Source organism: Limanda limanda, chromosome 16, assembly GCF_963576545.1.
Source record: "Limanda limanda chromosome 16, fLimLim1.1, whole genome shotgun sequence".
In the NCBI taxonomy this organism is placed as follows: Eukaryota; Metazoa; Chordata; class Actinopteri; order Pleuronectiformes; family Pleuronectidae; genus Limanda; species Limanda limanda.
In genome coordinates, this window is record NC_083651.1 from 2,731,651 (window position 1) to 2,749,592 (window position 17,942).

At 41.9% G+C, this 17,942-nt stretch overlaps 1 protein-coding gene across 1 annotated transcript; it reads left to right on the forward strand.

Moving 5' to 3' along the window:
- The first annotated feature begins 3,675 nt into the window (after positions 1-3,675).
- On the forward strand, positions 3,676-17,150 carry LOC133022029 (protein mono-ADP-ribosyltransferase PARP14-like). The gene is made up of 16 exons (XM_061089045.1): positions 3,676-3,850; positions 3,965-4,092; positions 4,777-4,813; positions 8,036-8,260; positions 9,262-9,483; positions 9,611-11,847; positions 12,334-12,564; positions 12,789-13,007; positions 13,188-13,431; positions 13,534-13,596; positions 13,785-13,961; positions 14,159-14,377; positions 14,615-15,229; positions 15,431-15,564; positions 16,371-16,545; positions 16,768-17,150. Exons 1-16 carry the CDS (start codon positions 3,676-3,678, stop codon positions 17,049-17,051), a joined length of 5,385 nt encoding a protein of 1,794 aa, XP_060945028.1. The 3' UTR covers positions 17,052-17,150.
- The last annotated feature ends 792 nt before the right edge of the window (positions 17,151-17,942 follow it).

A 17,942-nucleotide genomic window follows, 5' to 3' on the forward strand; every position in this document is an offset into this window, starting at 1 on the left:
CTATCCGCCGTGGAACGCCCTCTCTGAGCGCCTCGGAGAGCTTTTCGTGTACCTCTGAATTTTCTAACAGTCCGTGTTTATTACGGAGACCCCACGGACAGCCCTTGGCTGCGATTGGTCCGCAAACGACATCATTTCCATACAACGTCATTTCCGTATTTCACATTTCCGGACCTCAAACTTCCTGCTTCTTTCTCTATCACACTAAACACAAACACAACTACAATTCTACGATTAATGTGACGTGTGTGTTAAGCCAGCGGAGTTGTCCAGCTGACGGTGGCTCGTTAGAGCACTGACGGCATGTGTGCACGGTCACATACGGTTAAAACGAGCTTTCAAAACGGCGCTAGCGGGCTAGGCTAGCGGGCTAGCAACCATGCTAACTGCGGTGGTAACAGTGCAAAAACCCGCTGTCACGACTGTAATTCCACTTCTATCATGACACTGTTTCTACAATACCGTCAGGTTAGAAGCAAACACTGGGTAGTAGTAAGTGTCGGGAGTCCAGGCTGACTGTGTGGAAGCTGGGGGGAAGCTAGCTAGCTCCGTGTAGCTGCATTAGCTTCAAGCTGTGGGATTAGCAACACAGTTCGGAAACAAGAACGGGGAACCGCTGTGCTAAGAAACAATTACATCAGCATTTTGACCTGCTGGGTGTCACTTCATTTTATTTAGTTGCCATCGTAGCCTACACTGTGTGTGAGGAAAGTGGGGAGTAAGTAAATAAACAGCGTGGACTTCTTCTGATTACTCTTGAGGTAGGCTTCTCCAAGCTTGTCTTCCGTTGCGCCACCTACTGTTCTGGCGGTGAATTGTTTTCAACACGGAGAGGTATAAATGAAAAAGTGTCCGTCCAATCTGTCCGTTCGTCCGTCCGTAACGGATTCGTAGAAGCATAATGGAGCCTTAAGTTTACCGAGGCCGGGGGTCGGGAACTCTAGATTAGCGACCTTTAGGGAAGAGCGCAGGGCTGTAGACGTAATAGGATGTGACGCATATTGTAGTTGATGAAATGTGAAAACCAAAAGTGAGAGCAGGTCAGACTGGAGGCGGACACAGCAACTGAAGCTCGATACAAACCAACTGCAGCTTCTGCTCTGATCAAGAAGCTGCGGCGCTGATTCTCTGTGACCAGAGAAACTCACTGGCCGGCTGCTCCACGTGACCGAGCTCTGATCTCACTGTGTGTGTCTCTGAGTGAATGAGCGGGGCGGGGGGCGGAGCCGTGGGGCCTGTGTTTGTGTGCGCTATCTGGCTGCGTACACACAAACACACACATTCGCCCACTCTTGGTATTTCATGACAGCCTGATACGACGATGATTTAAAACAAATGAACTTGAACATGACGTTCACTCACGTTCATCATATGAAAACTGATTCGGAAAGTTCAGCGTTCACAACAAATATGCGCGAAATGCACATCACTGTACAGGGAGCCACTGCAGAGGGGCTGAAGAGCTGCATGCGGCTCCGGAGCAGCGGGCTGCCGACCCCTGGTCTGAGGGAATCCAAAAACAAGAATAAACAAGGTGAATAAAAATACAGAAACTCATTCTCCCGTAACTGCTCCCTCCGCTGCAGTTCCTGGATCCAAATCCCCAAAATGTTAGAGGTTCTTCCTTGGGTCAGGCCCAACCCCTCCACATATTTCATTGAAATCCATTTTGTAGTTTTGGCATAATCCCACTTACAAACACAGATGAGAAAAAACCCTCCTTGGCCGAGGTTAACAGTTAATCACATTCTTACTATTGTACAGCCGTGGCCAAAAGTTTTGAGAATGGCACAAGTATTGGTTTTCACAAAGTGTGTTGCTTCAGTGTTTTTAGATCTTTTTGTCAGATGTTACTATGGTATACTGAAGTATAATTACAAGCATTTCATAAGTGTCAAAGGATTTTATTGATAATTACATTAAGTTTCTGCAAAGAGTCAATATTTGCAGTGTTGACCCTTCTTTTTCAAGACCTCTGTAATTCGCTCTGCTTTCAATTAACTTCTGTGCCACATCCTGACTGATGGCAGCTCATTCTTGCATAATCAATGCTTGGAGTTCGTCAGAATTTGTGGGTTTTTGTTTGTCCACCCGTCTCTTGAGGATTGAACACAAGTCCTGAATGGGATTAAGGTCTGGGGAATTTCCTGGTCATGAACCCAAAATTTCAATGTATGTTCCCCGAGTCACCTAGTGATCACTTTTGCCTTATGGCAAGGTGCTCCATCATGTTGGAAAAGGCATTTTTCGTCACCAAACTGTTCTTGTATGGTTGGGAGAAGTTAGTCTCGGAGGATGTTTTGGTACGATTCTTTATTCATGGCTGTGTTCTTAGGCAAAATTGTAAGTGAGCCCACTCCCTTGGCTTACAAGCAACCCCACACATGAATGGTCTCAGGATGCTTTACTGTTGGCATGACACAGGACTGATGGTAGCGCTCACCTTTTCTTCTCCGGAAAAGCTTTTTTCCAGATGCCCTAAACAATCGGTAAGGGGATTCATCAGAGAAAATGACTTTACCCCAGTCCTCAGCAGTCCAATCCCTGTACCTTTGGCAGAATATCAGTCTGTCCCTGATGTTTTTCCTGGAGATCAAGGGCTTCTTTGCTGCCCTTCTTGACACCAGGCCATCCTCCAAACGTCTTCGCCTCACTGTGCGTGCAGATGCACTCACACCTGCCTGCCGCCATTCCTAAACAACCTCTGCGCTAGTGGTGCCCCGATCCTGCAGCTGGATCAACTTAAGGAGACGGTCCTGTTGCTTTCCGGACTTTCTTGGGTGCCCTGAAGCCTTCTTCCAACAATTGCACCTCTTTCCTTGAACTTCTTGATGATCAGATAAATGGTACATTTGGGTGCAATTTTAATAGCAGCAATATCCTTGCCTCTGAAGCCCTTTTTCTGTGCAAAACAATGATGACTGCACGTGTTTCCTTGCAGGTGACCATGGTTAACAGAGGAAGAACAATGATTTCAAGCACCCCCCTCCTTTTAAAGCTTCCAGTCTGCTATTTTGTCTCAATCAGGATGACAGAGTGATCTCCAGCCTTGTCCTCATCGACACTCTCACCCGTGTTTACAAGAGAAGCACTGACATGTTGTCAGTTGGTGCTTCTTTGGCAGGGCTGAAATGCAGTGGAAATGGTTTTTGGGGTATTAAGTTCATTTTCGTGGCAAAGAGGGACTTTGCAATTAATTGCAATTCATTGGATCACTCTTCATAACATTCTGGAGTATATGCAAATTTCCCTCCTAAAAACTGAGGCAGCAGACTTTGTGAAAATGAATTTTTTTTTCTCAAAACTTTTGGCCACGGCTGTACTATTGAAAATTAGAGCAAAACCAAGCAAGAATTTGTAATATTTCACATAACACCTATTTTTCTGTCTTTCAGCTGCATGTGTCACACCACACGACTCTTCTGGTCTTATCATGAGGGAATTATCATATTTGGATAATCCTTGTACCCCTTATACTGTTTAACTAGAAATAATCAATGTTTAGAAAAGCCTTCTAATTGCATTGCATAGAATAAGTACACAATAAGTTTAATAAACAATGAAGACAGATGTCAGAGTTGTACCTCCTGTTCCTAAAGTGAAAGTAAAGGACTCGCCCCAGTGGTGGAAATCCTGCTTTGGGTTAGGGCGGCAGAACCTGTCCGGACAGCAGACATGTCAGACGTGTACTCCTACCCGCTGCTCGTCGAGCTGGAAGAAAACAACTTCCCGAAAATCAAAATCAAGCTGCTGAAGTACTTCAACAGCAAGAAGTCCGGCGGCGGAGACTGCGAGGTGGACTACGAGAGAGACAGCAGGACGGCGGTGCTGCGCTTCCGCACCGAGCAAGGTGGGCTCCGTCTAAGGCCTGGACTCAAACTAGAGATTATTTAAGTGATCTGACCTCCTCTGTCATTAACAATGAGTCCTTCTTCTTCTTCTTCTTCTCCTCCTCCACTAACAGACCAGAAAAATGTGCTGGGGAAAGACTCGCACCAGATCCAGTTGGATACAGGTGTTCTGAAGATGACAGTTCGATTCCCTCCAGATGAGAAGACTACACCAGCAGTAGTACCAGCACCAGCACCACAGGTAAGTGAGGTGCAATGACATGTCATGGTTTCTATGTGTGCATCCCGGATAAATAAGTGTGAAAGTACTACTACTTTATTTGTTTGGAGAAGTGCCGTATAAATACAGATATTATCACCTCCCCTTTTTGGAAAGCTCAATGAGCTTGAACTGGGAACAATTTTCAAAGTATGTTCAATGAGGTGTGGCTTTGAATCAAAGCTATAGAGCTAACAGTAGAGAAGGAATTGAGCATGGACTTATAGTTGAACCGTCTTTGTAAATTGTGGCTGCTTCATGGTCCCTGACTTCAAAATCAGGGACAGAAGCAGAAATTGTTAATATACAACAAAACATTTTATGAATCTGAGGTTAATCGATTTTGTGTTTTACCTCCCTTCTGTGCTTATACAATTCATAGTTTATAATATACTGTACATTGAGCTTCAGGCCCAGGCTTATTTGAGAGCTCAATGCCATGCTGGACGCTGTGTTCTTTGCTCATTTCCCTTCCTGCTGTTTGGAAGCTATAATTAAACAAGGGGCACGCCTTTCTCTGATATTTAGTTGACCCAGTTGATGATTTAATTAATGTGTAACTCGTCTGATCGGGCGTTTAGGGCGTTGTATGAGTGAAACTGGTTTTACAAGAAGACAAATTAAAACAAAGTTGTGACTTAAATCCTTTTTTTTGTGTACTGTCAGAAACAGGAAGTTCCATCGGATAACGTCAACAAGACATGTAAGTCAGGCCAATATGTTTCTTACTCTGTGACCATTTTTTTGTTTGTTTGTTACAGATAAATTAAGTCAGACTTGCAGTGTCATACCACACATACAGTTAGTTTCGGTTTTGATTCTCTCCAACCTTCCCTTTGTCTCTCATTCTCTCCTTTTTCTTTTGCTTGTGTTTAGTTGTATTGTGTTTGGGTTGATATTCAGGTTTCATCTGAACCTTAATTACATGAATCTAAATAAGCACAGCCCTCTAGTGTCGAAATTGTTTGAAACTGTGATTCATCAGAAAGGAATGTTTATTGATGAAGCTCAGATAATGTACAGACTGCTGCTGATTTCCTGTAAATCATCTGCCTTCACTGTAAAAGGGATCCACGGGCAGAAATTTAATATGAAATGTTGTGCAATAGGAGTAGACTTGACGTTGGCTAATTATTAATAATCATGAAATATGATTATTAAAATAATAAAAATTATCTATCAAAAATAATTAAATTATTAATTGAAGATGATCAGTAATCAAATAACAATAAAACCACTAATGAGAAAATAGGAATTATCAATTAGAAAGTACAAGCTATCAATTAACAATGATAAGGTTATCAACCAAGAATAATGAAAATAATTAGTCCAAAACAATAAAATTATCAATTTAAGAATAATACTATCTATATTAATAATTGAGAAAGGGGGGCACCACCCTGGTTTCCCAGGGACCAACGATGTCAAGCTATAATTATCAGTCTCATAATGATAAATGTCAAATTAATAATGTCAATATTTTAATATTAACGATTACTTAATAAACAGTGAAGGCTTCTAAGTTCGAGCACAGGCAATCATAATCCAGCTGCAATCACATACATATGCACAAATAATCACAGACTACAGATACTTTAATTACAAAAGTATTTATTAAAAAGGGGAAATAAAGTTATAATGTTATTCAATGATTTATCATTTTAACAAGCTCCGATATTTCAAAGATAAACACAGCAGCAGCACTTATCACACTTCAGAAAATACATGTAAAACCTGCGGTCTACCTATGTATGTCTGTCTCTGTGTGTGTCTGTGTCAAAGTGTCTCTCTGTGTGGGTGTGTCTATGTGTGTGTATGTGAAATAAAGTTAGTGTTATTTAATGATTTATCATTTTAACAAACTCCCATATTTCAAAGATAACAACAGCAGCTTATCACAATTTAGAACACGCCTGTAACCTCTGGTCCATCTATGTGTCTCTGTGTGTGTGTATCTGTCTGTGTCTATCAATGTGTGTGTGTGTGTGTGTGTGTGTGTGTGTGTGTGTGTGTGTGCGAGAGAGAGAGAAAAAGAAGGGGGGTGGCGATGACGCGTAGTGACATCACATCTAAGATGGAGGCCGATCATGATTCGTGGAATCAAGGCCTAAAAACTCTCAAAATGGCGGATTGACTACAAAACAAGATGGCGGAGCCGTTATGAATTTAGAGCCAGGATGGGAGGAGAGAGAGAGCGGAGGCGTGGTAATAATAGACTCAAAATGGTGGGTTAACTTGCGTTATTCAAGATGGAGTCTATGTTAATGACACCATGTGGCCGGAGCGCACACTGGTGGTCGTCACATGAATTATACAAAGGGAATTTTAGACAAAGAGAATTCTTATCTCTGCTTGGCTTTGGGGGCCGAATGGTTTCCAGATGTGTTCAGCCTCTCTAAGCATAGATTTAACTATGTGACATGACCTGTATTATAAATACAGGTCAGAAGTGTGTATAGGTCGGTTTAGAAGGAGAGAGAGAGAGAGAGAGAGAGAAAACATGTAAGGAGAGTTCAAAGAAGCTCTTAAAAATATACGCCTGAGATGAGTTAACAGTGATTCACCCCTCAGCCCTCAAGCGAGCGTTGTGGGCCGAGGTTCTGATCACTGCAGACTCACACAGACTTTAACAGTGCGGGCGGAGGCTTTCCTCGCGGCCTCAAGCACTAACACAAAACCCGGAAATGAACCGGAAGTAGCGGCTCGTCGTAGCCGGCTAAAACAATGAGACTCAGCGGTCTCGCAACAAATACAATCAAATATTAAATAATATGCTACGTATCAAAACTAACATCTGCCCAGACAACATAAGTCGCTTGAAGTTTCTCAGGCGGGCTCTCGTGAGCACCACAGCTGGGCCGGAGCCGATCCGTCGTGCTCCGTGGCGAGATGAGGTTTCGTCTTCTTCTGCAGCAGCGGAGATCGTGCTGCCTCACAGGGACGTGCGGGTTTGTAGCCGTTGTAGATCGTGTGGAGAAAAGAAAAGTAAAGTCCGTGTGGAAAAGGAAACAGTCTGAGATCGTCCAGCGAGCAATTTCCTGTTTGGTCTTTCCAAGTTAAAACAGGAAAGGTCCTTTCCAAAATAAAACGTCAACTAAGGTAAAAGAAAAAAATGAATGAAATGAATTGAAATGAATAAAACAAACGTCTAGTCGCCTCCTTAGTTACTGAGTCGTGTGGTTAGACCTCTTGAGGTCAGAAAACAACTTGAGCAGCGTGGAAAAGAAGAGGACAAAGAGAGTCTCTTAAAAATACCGAGTTAACTAGTAGAACCCCGGAGGGGTTCTGTTGTTGCTGGGGCATCTGGGTGAAGAGAGGGAGGTTTCTGTGAGCTCAGCCTATTTAAGTCATGTTCTAGGTGACTCCCCCCTGGGAGGAGGGGTCAGGGGTCAGTGTGGCCCTCCAGCCAATTGAGTTGTCAGGATTTGGCCCCCAGGGGCGGGCTTACCGTAGGGGACCCTCACAGGACCCAGGAAGTGATCTGCTGCCACATGGAGATAAGCGCTCCATGCTGGATTTCTAATGTAAGGGGTTTCCCGAGCCTGGCCTAAGGTTTTACGACTCTTTGTTCTAAGTCAGGTCACTGGGCCTTGCCCAACAGAAATTATCCTGTTTGTGTTTTCTCTTGTGTTTTTCTAATTGTTGTTTTCTTTACCCTAGAATGGGCCCTTTATATTTAATTACTTTATATTTATATCGGGAGTGGGTCCTCTCTACAGAGGCCACCATGTTTTTTAGAGTAGCTGAGACTCTGGGTAAACACTCTTGATTTTCTCCCAAGGTCATGTGGGAAAATGGCTTATGAGCTAACACCCGGAATAAGCTTTCCCACAAATAAGATATTTAATACATTTTTTGTTTTGCTTTATTATCTTACTTCATTAAGAAATGTGTGTTCAATCACTTAATCTTCATCATCTCACAGCTGAAGGTCAGGCGGAGGCCAAAGGCAGAGACGATGTAGCAGCAGAGGAAACGCTGTGCTCCACCTCGGCTGTTATAGGGAATGTTCCTGAGGAAATGAGCCAGGAGGTTTTGGAGATGCTGGTGGAGAACATTATAAAGGGGTCGAAATCCCCATCTGCCTCGTTCACGTGGGAAATCATTCATGGCATCTCTTCCGTTGTGGTTACTTTTGAGAGTGGAAAAGGTATTTGCTTACTGTGTGTGTGTTGTGTGTGTGTATGCGTGTAATAATAGTTCCAAATTAATAAAAATAGTGCCATTTTATGAAAGGTATATTAGGGCCATATTGAAGAAAAAAGATTTTGAGAATATGTTATAAAAAAAAATTCATAAAAATGTCATAATATTATGAGGAAAAAGCCATTATACTACAATATACAACATATTACTTTGAGGAAACAAGCAGCAAGGAGAACCCATGCTCCCAGAGTTTCACTCCCTCTGGATCCAAAATATTGAACCAATCTCATTGTTTCTTGAGAAACTATAACCGTCTTCAGAAATGATCTCCGGAGGATGTCTCGAGCTTTGGGTCTGGAATTTCTGCAGAGTTTGACTTTCACACATGCAAAACACAGCAGGAGATTCTCTGCTCAGGCAATAACACATAAATCTCTGGAGTGTTCAGGTGTCGTGCAGCAAAGGCAGGATGTAACGTATTAATTCTGCTGCAGAGATCGCGCCAAATCGACATTGGCGTCTGCCCTTATCACCAAAAGAGAAACTCTGCAGAATGTCCGGAGGCTCTAACTCAGACATTTAGATCTCAAGAATTACGCTTATGGCGGAAAGCAGATTATGAAATCCCTTTCATAACAGTTGTAACCAACGATTTACAGTCGACCACCATCATGTTCTCCACAAAAGAGGAAATTTCCTCCAAGCGAGTGTGGTTCTTTCTCTGATAGACAGTTTCTTACGCCTTTTAGAGCCCTGACACTACCACAACAATAGAGTAATGTATAATTTAATAAGTTGCTGCACATTCCTCATTTGAACACAGGCAACAAGATGATCATCCGTTCCCCTTATATAATGATTTGTAGCCTAAAATTATAACTTAATTCTCATAATATTATGACTTTATTGTATTTCAAAATTAATATTAATACGACTTAATTCTCGTTCAATTTTGATTTCATTCTTATCTTAACACTTCTTATACTTTTTATCACTGTCCCACAGAAAGCACCGACTTTGTGACAAGATGCCCTCAAAACAGGATCTTCACAAATAAGGGATTGTCAGTCCGGCCTCTTGAACTCACAAAGCAAGTTGCATTTGAAGACACCGAAAAGTTTGATAAAGATTTCCTCCACCTGTATTTCGAGAATGCAGGTGGGGATGTGGAAAGTGTTCTGCTTATTGAAGGGGAACAGTTTGTCGTCACCTTCAAAGACAGTCAAGGTAACACAGTTATAGTACACGTTGAATATTACTGTGTCTGTATAAATGCAGCACGATGATAATCAGAGATTACCACCTTTATTTCAATTCTGGACGATTCGACAGTTAATATGTTTTTTTTCTATAGCTGTTCAGAAAGTCGTGAAGAAGAAGCATCACATCCAACAGGAAGAGTTCAGAGTTTATCCTTTCTATTCATCTTTGGGAGCAGCCCTCTATGGCAAAGACAGGCCCTGCTTAAAACTCCCCGCTGCCATCTCTGAACCCACTGACAATGCTGTGTGGAGATACCTAAATGACCATAAATCAGCATTAGAGACCATTCACAGCGACTTAGCTAAACACTTCTGTAGTGTAAAACACGAAGGATCTGCTGTGATCTTGAGACCCGTACCTTCAATTCTTGGCCAAAAAGATGCCAAAGCCATCATTAAAGAGTGGAAGAGTACTGTGGGGTCAGCCTTTGCACAAGCTATGTCCAAATTCAAATCCCTGAAGTTTCAACCGGATTCAGATGTATTGGAAGAGTGTGTGGAGAATATCGGACAAATGCTACAGAACAAGGATGTGACTTTAGTGCATGATAAAGCAAGCGGCGTCTTGTCAGTGGTTGGCTTTGTGGATGAGGTCATTAAAGTGAAGCAAAGTCTTCGTAAAACCATCAACAAAATTGAGGGAAAGGTGCAGAGGGAGAAAGCGACGAAGACCGATGTCATCAAAGTGTCACCATCAATATTCCACCTCCTGTGTCAAGGTGGTCTTCAGGACAAATTTCGACATTTGTACCCAGAGCTCAAAATGTCATTTCCAGAAGACAGTCCAGATTTGATTGTAACTGGTCTGAGAGATGAGATTTTGGAAGCAGACAAAGTGATTCGTGAAGCAAAATATTCATTGAAACGAATGAATTTAGAAATGGATAAATCTGTGCTGGACTTGCTGAGGTTGGAAGAGCAAGATGAGCTTACAAAGGCCCTGCTGACAACTGATGGAGTAAATGCAGCATTTGAGATCAGTGAACAGAGAGTGGAGCTCCTTGCTTTTTCTGACAGAGATCTGTCCAAAGCTGAAGATCATTTGAGAAAGCTTTTGATGTCTCAGAACATCGGTGTAGAAGATAGCAGTGTCCTGGAGACTCCGGCGTGGCAGGATCTGGTCAGACAATTACAAGATGCCAACAGCAAGTCATGCAGGAGACTCCAGGTCCTCTGCACTGGTAAACAAGTTGTTGTAAGTGGCCACAAGAGTGATGTCACGAGAGTCAGCGATGAGCTTGAGTTCTTCTTAACGCAGAATGCCAAAGTTGAAGAAAGTATTGATGTCAAGCCCAATACCATCATTGAGTACATTAAAAAATGCAAAACATCTTCTATGGACCAATTCAAAGACAAAGTGACGGTGTCTTTCAGAAACGAGGCCATCTGTCTCAATGGTTCCAGAGTTGATGTCACACATTGCAAGACCTTAGTTGAAAACTTGGTCCAGTCTTTGAGCTTTGAAAGTGTAAACGTCACCAAACCTGGGGTGAAGAAGTTCTTCCAGGACAAAGAAACTATGTACGTGACCTCATTGTTAACCGACACTGGCTGCTTGGTCCAACTAGTTGATGAGACAGGTGGTGGGCAGAATGATTTGGCCCAAAGCCCGGGTCCTAAACCTGTATATCAGTTTCAGACATCTGATGATGTAGAAATAGCTGTTTGCAAGGCAGATCTGTGCAGTTACCCAGTGGACGCAGTTGTCAATTCTTCTAATCAGCAGCTGCAACACAGTGGGGGTCTTGGCGCAGCACTGTTGTATGCTGCTGGACCTCAGTTGCAGGTTGAATGCGACAAAATAATTAACCTGAGAGGGCCGCTCAAGCCTGGAGACTGTGTCATTACTGATGCTGGAGGACGGCTTCGTTGCAAAAAAATTATCCATGCAGTTGGACCCGTCTTTGATCCATCTGCACACAATAAGTCTCAGGCACAGTTGAAAAGAGCTGTTAAAGGAAGCCTGGATCTTGCTGAAAGGCATGGCTGCATCACTGTTGCTCTGCCCACCATCAGCAGAACCCAGGGCTTTGGTCTTGATATGTGTGCGCTGACCATCATCAAGGCAGTGAAGGAACACTGTGATGAGAAGTATGATGAAAACACCCTGAAGGAGATCCATTTGGTGAACAATGACGACGCTGCTGTTCAGGCTATGGAGAGAGCTGTCAAAAGTGAATTTGGAAATAGTGTAGTAACTCTTCCAGTTGCGTCTCCACGTCTGACACAGGCTAGATCTACCCAATCTGACCCAAACTGCTTGGGTCAAGTGACAACCATAGAGGGCTTGAATATCACTCTTACTCAAGGAAACATCGAAGATGCCACGGTAAATAGAATTTAAAAATGTTTCTAGTTAAACATGCTGACATAGTGTGATGACAAAATACTAGAATATAATTAAAGCTAGGGTTGGTAAGCGTGAAAAAAGCTAGCAAGAGCAGACTACTCAAAAAATGCAACCGATACATCCCACTGTCTTCTCTGCTTCAACAGTGTATGTCTCTCTGGCTGAAGACTCTGGTCATTTGCACTGACCGCTGGTTGATCAGCTTATGTACAATAATTCATTATCAGAATTATTGGTTATGTTTACTACAGTCCCTCAAGAGCCACAGACACTTGTGACATGCTTTTCTGATTGTCATATGGCTATCAGGATGTGAAGATGATTCCGCAAATACGATGAAATGTTTTTCAACAACTTACCAACCCTACCTTTAAATACACGTTGATTGCTCAGACTAACTCCCAGACCTTTGGGCTAATAGGGATGTTGTTAAATGAAGAACTGATAACATTCTGTTTTTCTTAGACTGAGGTGATCGTGAACACTACACCTGAAGATCTTGAACTGAACAAAGGAGCAGTTTCAAATGCAATACTGCTCGCGGCCGGACCCAAACTTCAGCAGTTGATAAAAGCCCAGAAGGCCAGAGGAAGTTTTGGTGAGGTCATTGTGACGGACGGCTGCCGACTGAAGAGCAAGAAAGTCTTTCATGCAATTGCACCTCATTGGGGCAAGGGACAAGGCGGAACTGAAAGGGTAACATGCTCTATCATCTGAGTCTGTTCAATACTGTATCATATGGAACATGTCTCAGATCTACCACTTTGCCTGCTTTTCTTTTGCTAAATGTGATTTTAGGATTATACAACATTATATTTATTATTATATCTAAATTGCATTGGATAGTAAGTGTATGCAGCAGTGTAAACTTTCAGTATGTGGTACCTAGATTTTAAAAGCATCAATGCTTTGCCTCACAGATCTTGAGTGCCATTTTCAAGGATTGCTTGGACAAGGCAGAGGACACTGGCCTGACCTCCATTGCTTTACCTGCTGTCGGCACTGGAAACCTTTGTTTCCCAAGAGACCTTGTCGCCTCTTCGATGTTGAGTGAAATCTTAGCGTTTAGCATGAAAAAACCTAAGCACCTGAAGGAGGTTGTCATTGTTCTTTATCCAGGCGATGCAAAGACTATCCAGGTAAGGAAACAGAAGAAGCTTTGGAGTAGTTTTGTGTTATTTACCCATGGAAATTAACTTAATGGCAAATCAGTGATGGTCAATTATGTCCATGTTTATGAACATCTGCTCTTGTAATGTGTTGGTGATGTAGTGATAATATTTGTGAGTGTTTAGTAGGAGTTCTTATTCCGTCTACAGGCCTTTAGGGATGGATTTGACAAGGAGTTCCCCAGTGCCTCAGGTGGTCCAGCACCCACAGGGTCCCCACAAAACACTTTCTTTCCAGTGCAACAAGGTCCCTTCTCAAATGTTATCTCAAGCCCAGGAATGCATGAGACCAAAATGGGCGGCGTCACCATTCAGGTGGTCTCAGGAGACATAACCAAGGAGACCAGTGAGGTCATTGTCAATTCCTCAAATAACAGCTTTTCTCTGAAGTTAGGTAAATGACAGCGAGAAGAGGAATGTTTCAACTATGCAGAACAATTACAATTTAAGTTGTATCCGACGCTATCATATTATTTTATGTCTTTCCCTCCTCTAGGAGTATCCAAGGCTATTCTAGAAGCAGCTGGTCAGGCTGTTGAAAAAGAGTGCAAACGCCTTGGTAATATAACATGTACACATGAAACTGTTATGACAATGTGACCCTGACTTGCCACAGTTAAACAATATCCTTGCTTAGCTCTGGGTATCGAATTATATCAAGATAAATTAATTCATTCACAATTAGTGCTTTGCAATTAGTTATTTTAAGTTTAAATACTAATACAAATCCATTGTCTTCACCCTTAGGTGCACTGCCTAACCAGGGCATGATAATGACCAAGCCAGGTAAACTTAAATGTAAGAAGATCCTCCACGTGATCGGACAGACCGAGCCAGGAAAAATCAGAGCGGTTGTTAAAAGTGCACTTGAGATGTGTGTGAAAAACGCTTACGCCTCTGTCTCATTACCTGCCATTGGCACAGGTGAGTCTGGAGTATATTATATGGAAAGTCTGAGTTTTAAATCCACTTGGAGATTATTTTATTGATTGTATGTGTTTACACTTGAATTCTATTGATTCATAGAGAATGAACACAGTCATGGTTCTTCAGTGTGTGTTTTTACAAGTGATGATTCCTGCACTGCCTTGTGCAACTTGGATTATGCTCTACTCTCTCAGGTCAAGGCAATGTGCAGGCAAGACAGGTGGCAGATGCCTTCTTTGACGCGGTGATCGACGTGTTGAGCAAAAACACTCATGGCTCCCTGAAGACTATTCGGATTGTTATTTTCCAAGCACCGATGCTGAACGAGTTCCAGAGCAGTATGCAACAAAGAGCACAAAGCGCTGCCAGTAAATCCAGTGATAAGGATGGTGGGTGGCTCACGAAAATCAAATGTAAGTACAGAACATGGCTGTCACTTTTTCCAAATATCAAATGCTTCTAGACTGCATAAATTGAAATCGAACAGGTTATTATAGTTTAAATATGAACTGCATGTACTAATAAATGGCAGAATTTCAAAAAGAAAGTGACAGCCCTAGTACAGAGAAGAGAAGAATTTTTGTGTTCCAATCCATAGTCTGGTTTGAATGTGAGATGAATAATTTAGCGCTTGGAATTTGTTCTCACAGCATTCTTTGTGGGTGGAACTGATGACAAGCCCCGTAAAGAAGAAAACTTTGTCATCAAGCCAGTGGCCTGCGACCCGGCTTGCTTCCACATCTGCGGAGACACACAGGCTAAAGTGGCCTCGGCCAAGCAGTGGATCAATGATCTGATAACCAAAGATCAAAGCACAAACACCATTAAAGACACCGCCATCCTCAGCTTTTCCGACGCTGACTACCAGCAGATTATTAACATCCAGAAGACCGTGGGCGTGAGCATCATGATCGAAGGCAAGAAGGATCAAGTCGAATTAACCATTGAGGGATTCAGCAATGGCGTACTCAAAGCCACCGCAGAGATTTATACAATGATGAAAAAGGTGAAGGATGAGGAGGAGCTGAAGAGGGAGGTGGTGATGGCAGGCACAGTTGCAGACTGGCAGTACCAACATCAAGGGCTCCATTTTCAAAGCTTTGATCAAAAAACAAACTTCCACCTCGAGCAAGCAATGAAACAGAAGCAGACAGATGTAAAAGTCAACGTCCAAGGTCAAGACTATACCGTCATTCTGCCAAACGGACCGGCCACCAATAAAAAGGGAGACGCATTGCAGATAAAGAGAATTGACAAACTGAAAGGTATTTGACTGATGAGAGTTCTGTCTAAAAAAGATAATAAAGCAGTAGTAACTGGTAAAAGTTCCTATATGAAGCTAGAATAATGTTCATTCACACTAGATTTACACCTTTTATTACCGCAAATGATTTCCTTGTTTTAGCACAATTTCACTTTTTGACTTCTCTCAGTCTTTTTAAGCCAAAAATATATTTCGTCTCTAGATGCAGTACCTGAGCTCTGGGATGCTATGCCTCCCAACACTACATGTGTGGCTGTCCCCATCCATGCTGGAACATCAGAGTACACTGAAGTCCTGAATCTGTTCCAGGCCTCGTGCAATCAAACAGTCATCAAGGTAGTCCTCATTTAAATGCACTGTATTTAAAACATCAAGCTTTAGTGACACTGCTTTGTTACTAGAGCAGAACGTTTTGTTCTGGAGATGTTTCAATACCAATGTTTTCCTTCCTGATAACAATTTGATACTTGTGCATTTAAAAAATAACAACATATAGAACGTTTTAACAGATGTATGCTACTAACCCTGTATGGAAGTGATGAATGCTATCATTGTAATCCCATTGAAAAAGAAATATATGCAGAGAGTTAATGTCATAGAACTTCCTTTATTATGCTTCTGGAAAAAACTTCTTCTTTGCTGGTGCATCCATCAAGCAGCATTACGCACGAGTGTCACCTCAGTATTTATATATTTAGAGCAATCTGACAGATAACTTCACAGATCAATAGGATCCTAACCTCCTGTCTGGGATATTATTTGGAAATGGAAGTGATGTCGCACTGTTCACAGTTTTAATGGTAATGATGAAGTGGATCAATAATCTGGCTTCAAATCACCACCTCACGTCTGCACGTCCCTTCCTCCAAACAGTTCCCTACGCATGGGTCAGAGTTAGCGTACAAGTGTGCACATTCTCCCGTCAGGTTTGTTTTTATAGATCCCAACGTTTGCTTGAGAATTGGCGTACGCATCTATCAGACCCTGTTTGTGCATATGCATGTTAGCCACGACACCAGGTCTTTTCCTATTGTCAAATTTAAAGTACCAAAGGAAAATTGCCATTTTTATCTGGGTGAAACGAATATACTTTCAAAATGTGCTATCTGATTGTCACAAATTAACTTTTCCCTCCTATTTAGATTGAGAGGATTCAGAACCCAATGTTGTGGAAGAACATACAGATCAAGAAGTGTGACATTGAGCAGCGAAACGGTCATGCAAACAACGAGAGGCGTCTGTTCCACGGCACCACTGAGACCACAGTGAACACAATTAATGAAAATGGCTTCAACAGGGTTTACGCAGGAAAGAACGGTGAGAAGTTTATGATGAAAGTATGTGAAAAAGTTTTACTAGACTCTTCCTTTACTTAATTGCTAAACTGAAACTGTTAAAAAAACATTAATATTTATTTTATTTCATTGAATATTCTTAACGTTGTTTTCAGTTATTTCTTCATTTTAGCCTCAGTGAATGGAAGATAGATGCTCACAAATAAATTAAAACAAAACATTTTTGCTGCTGTTTCATTTTCAGCTGCTGCATATGGCAACGGCACATACTTTGCTGTCAATGCCAACTACTCTGCCCAGGACACATACTCCAAGCCAAATCTGATAGGGGAAAAGTGCATGTACCTCTGCCAAGTGCTGACCGGGGATTACGCGGTTGGTAAAGCAGGCTTGATCGAACCACCAGTCAAGAGCAACAAGGCCCCTCAGTTGTACGACAGTGTCGTGGACAACATGGCTAATCCCAGCATGTTCATCATCTTCCATGACGTCCAGGCTTATCCTGAGTATTTGATCACATTCCAGTAACGCCACGATGTTCTGACATAACAAAGACCAAAGGCCTCCACACTGCATACTGCGTTAAAATCACTTAAAGCGTCTATGTTTCACATCAGCTGAATAATCACATTTTTTTCATTTTCATTTTATTTAGTAATCAAGTAATAATCACAAGAGTCAGGAATCAGAGCCACATAGTGCCTTAAAAATGAACCATATATTAATCACATAACAATGTCAAGAAAGGCGAATGATTGCTCACAGACTTTAGTTTTTTCCTGTATGCTACTCTTCGTATAATCAAACCGATAATTGAGTGTTGAGAATGATGGACCTGCTCTCCTGAAGGAAATCATGGGATACAAACTGGTTTTGGAATTCAGATTAGCGATGACTTTTTATTTTGAGAGGATAATGGAAGTTAACTGCTGTTCCAATAAACGCGGTGTGCAATTAGAAGTTCATAAGAGCACACTGGCTTGTTCAGCGTTTTCTTTATTTGATTTAGAGTTAATAAGTCGAGCTTCACAGTTGTGTCCATTTATGTCTATTAGAGCACCACACATAGGAAATTGTAGTATTGAAAGAATTATCAGTTCAAAAATGTAATATTATTTCCTCAAATTTACATAGCCAGGTAGAATATGTCAAACCCCTCCTTTCCACATAAACATATACTTGCAATCACAAAAGAGAAACAAATGCAGCCCAAAGCACCAAGTTTGCTTCTCTGTGTGAAATTTGTGTTTTTCCTCTCAAGCTTTCTCAATAAAAGTGAATATTCAACCAGACAATAAGCTTGTGTTTCATCTCTTTTCTCCAGTTTAAGGCAATTGATTCTATGAATTCATACACAATAACTTCAATAAAACTTTCATAAAACTTTGAGATTCGGAAAGGATTCATTGAATTTATAAC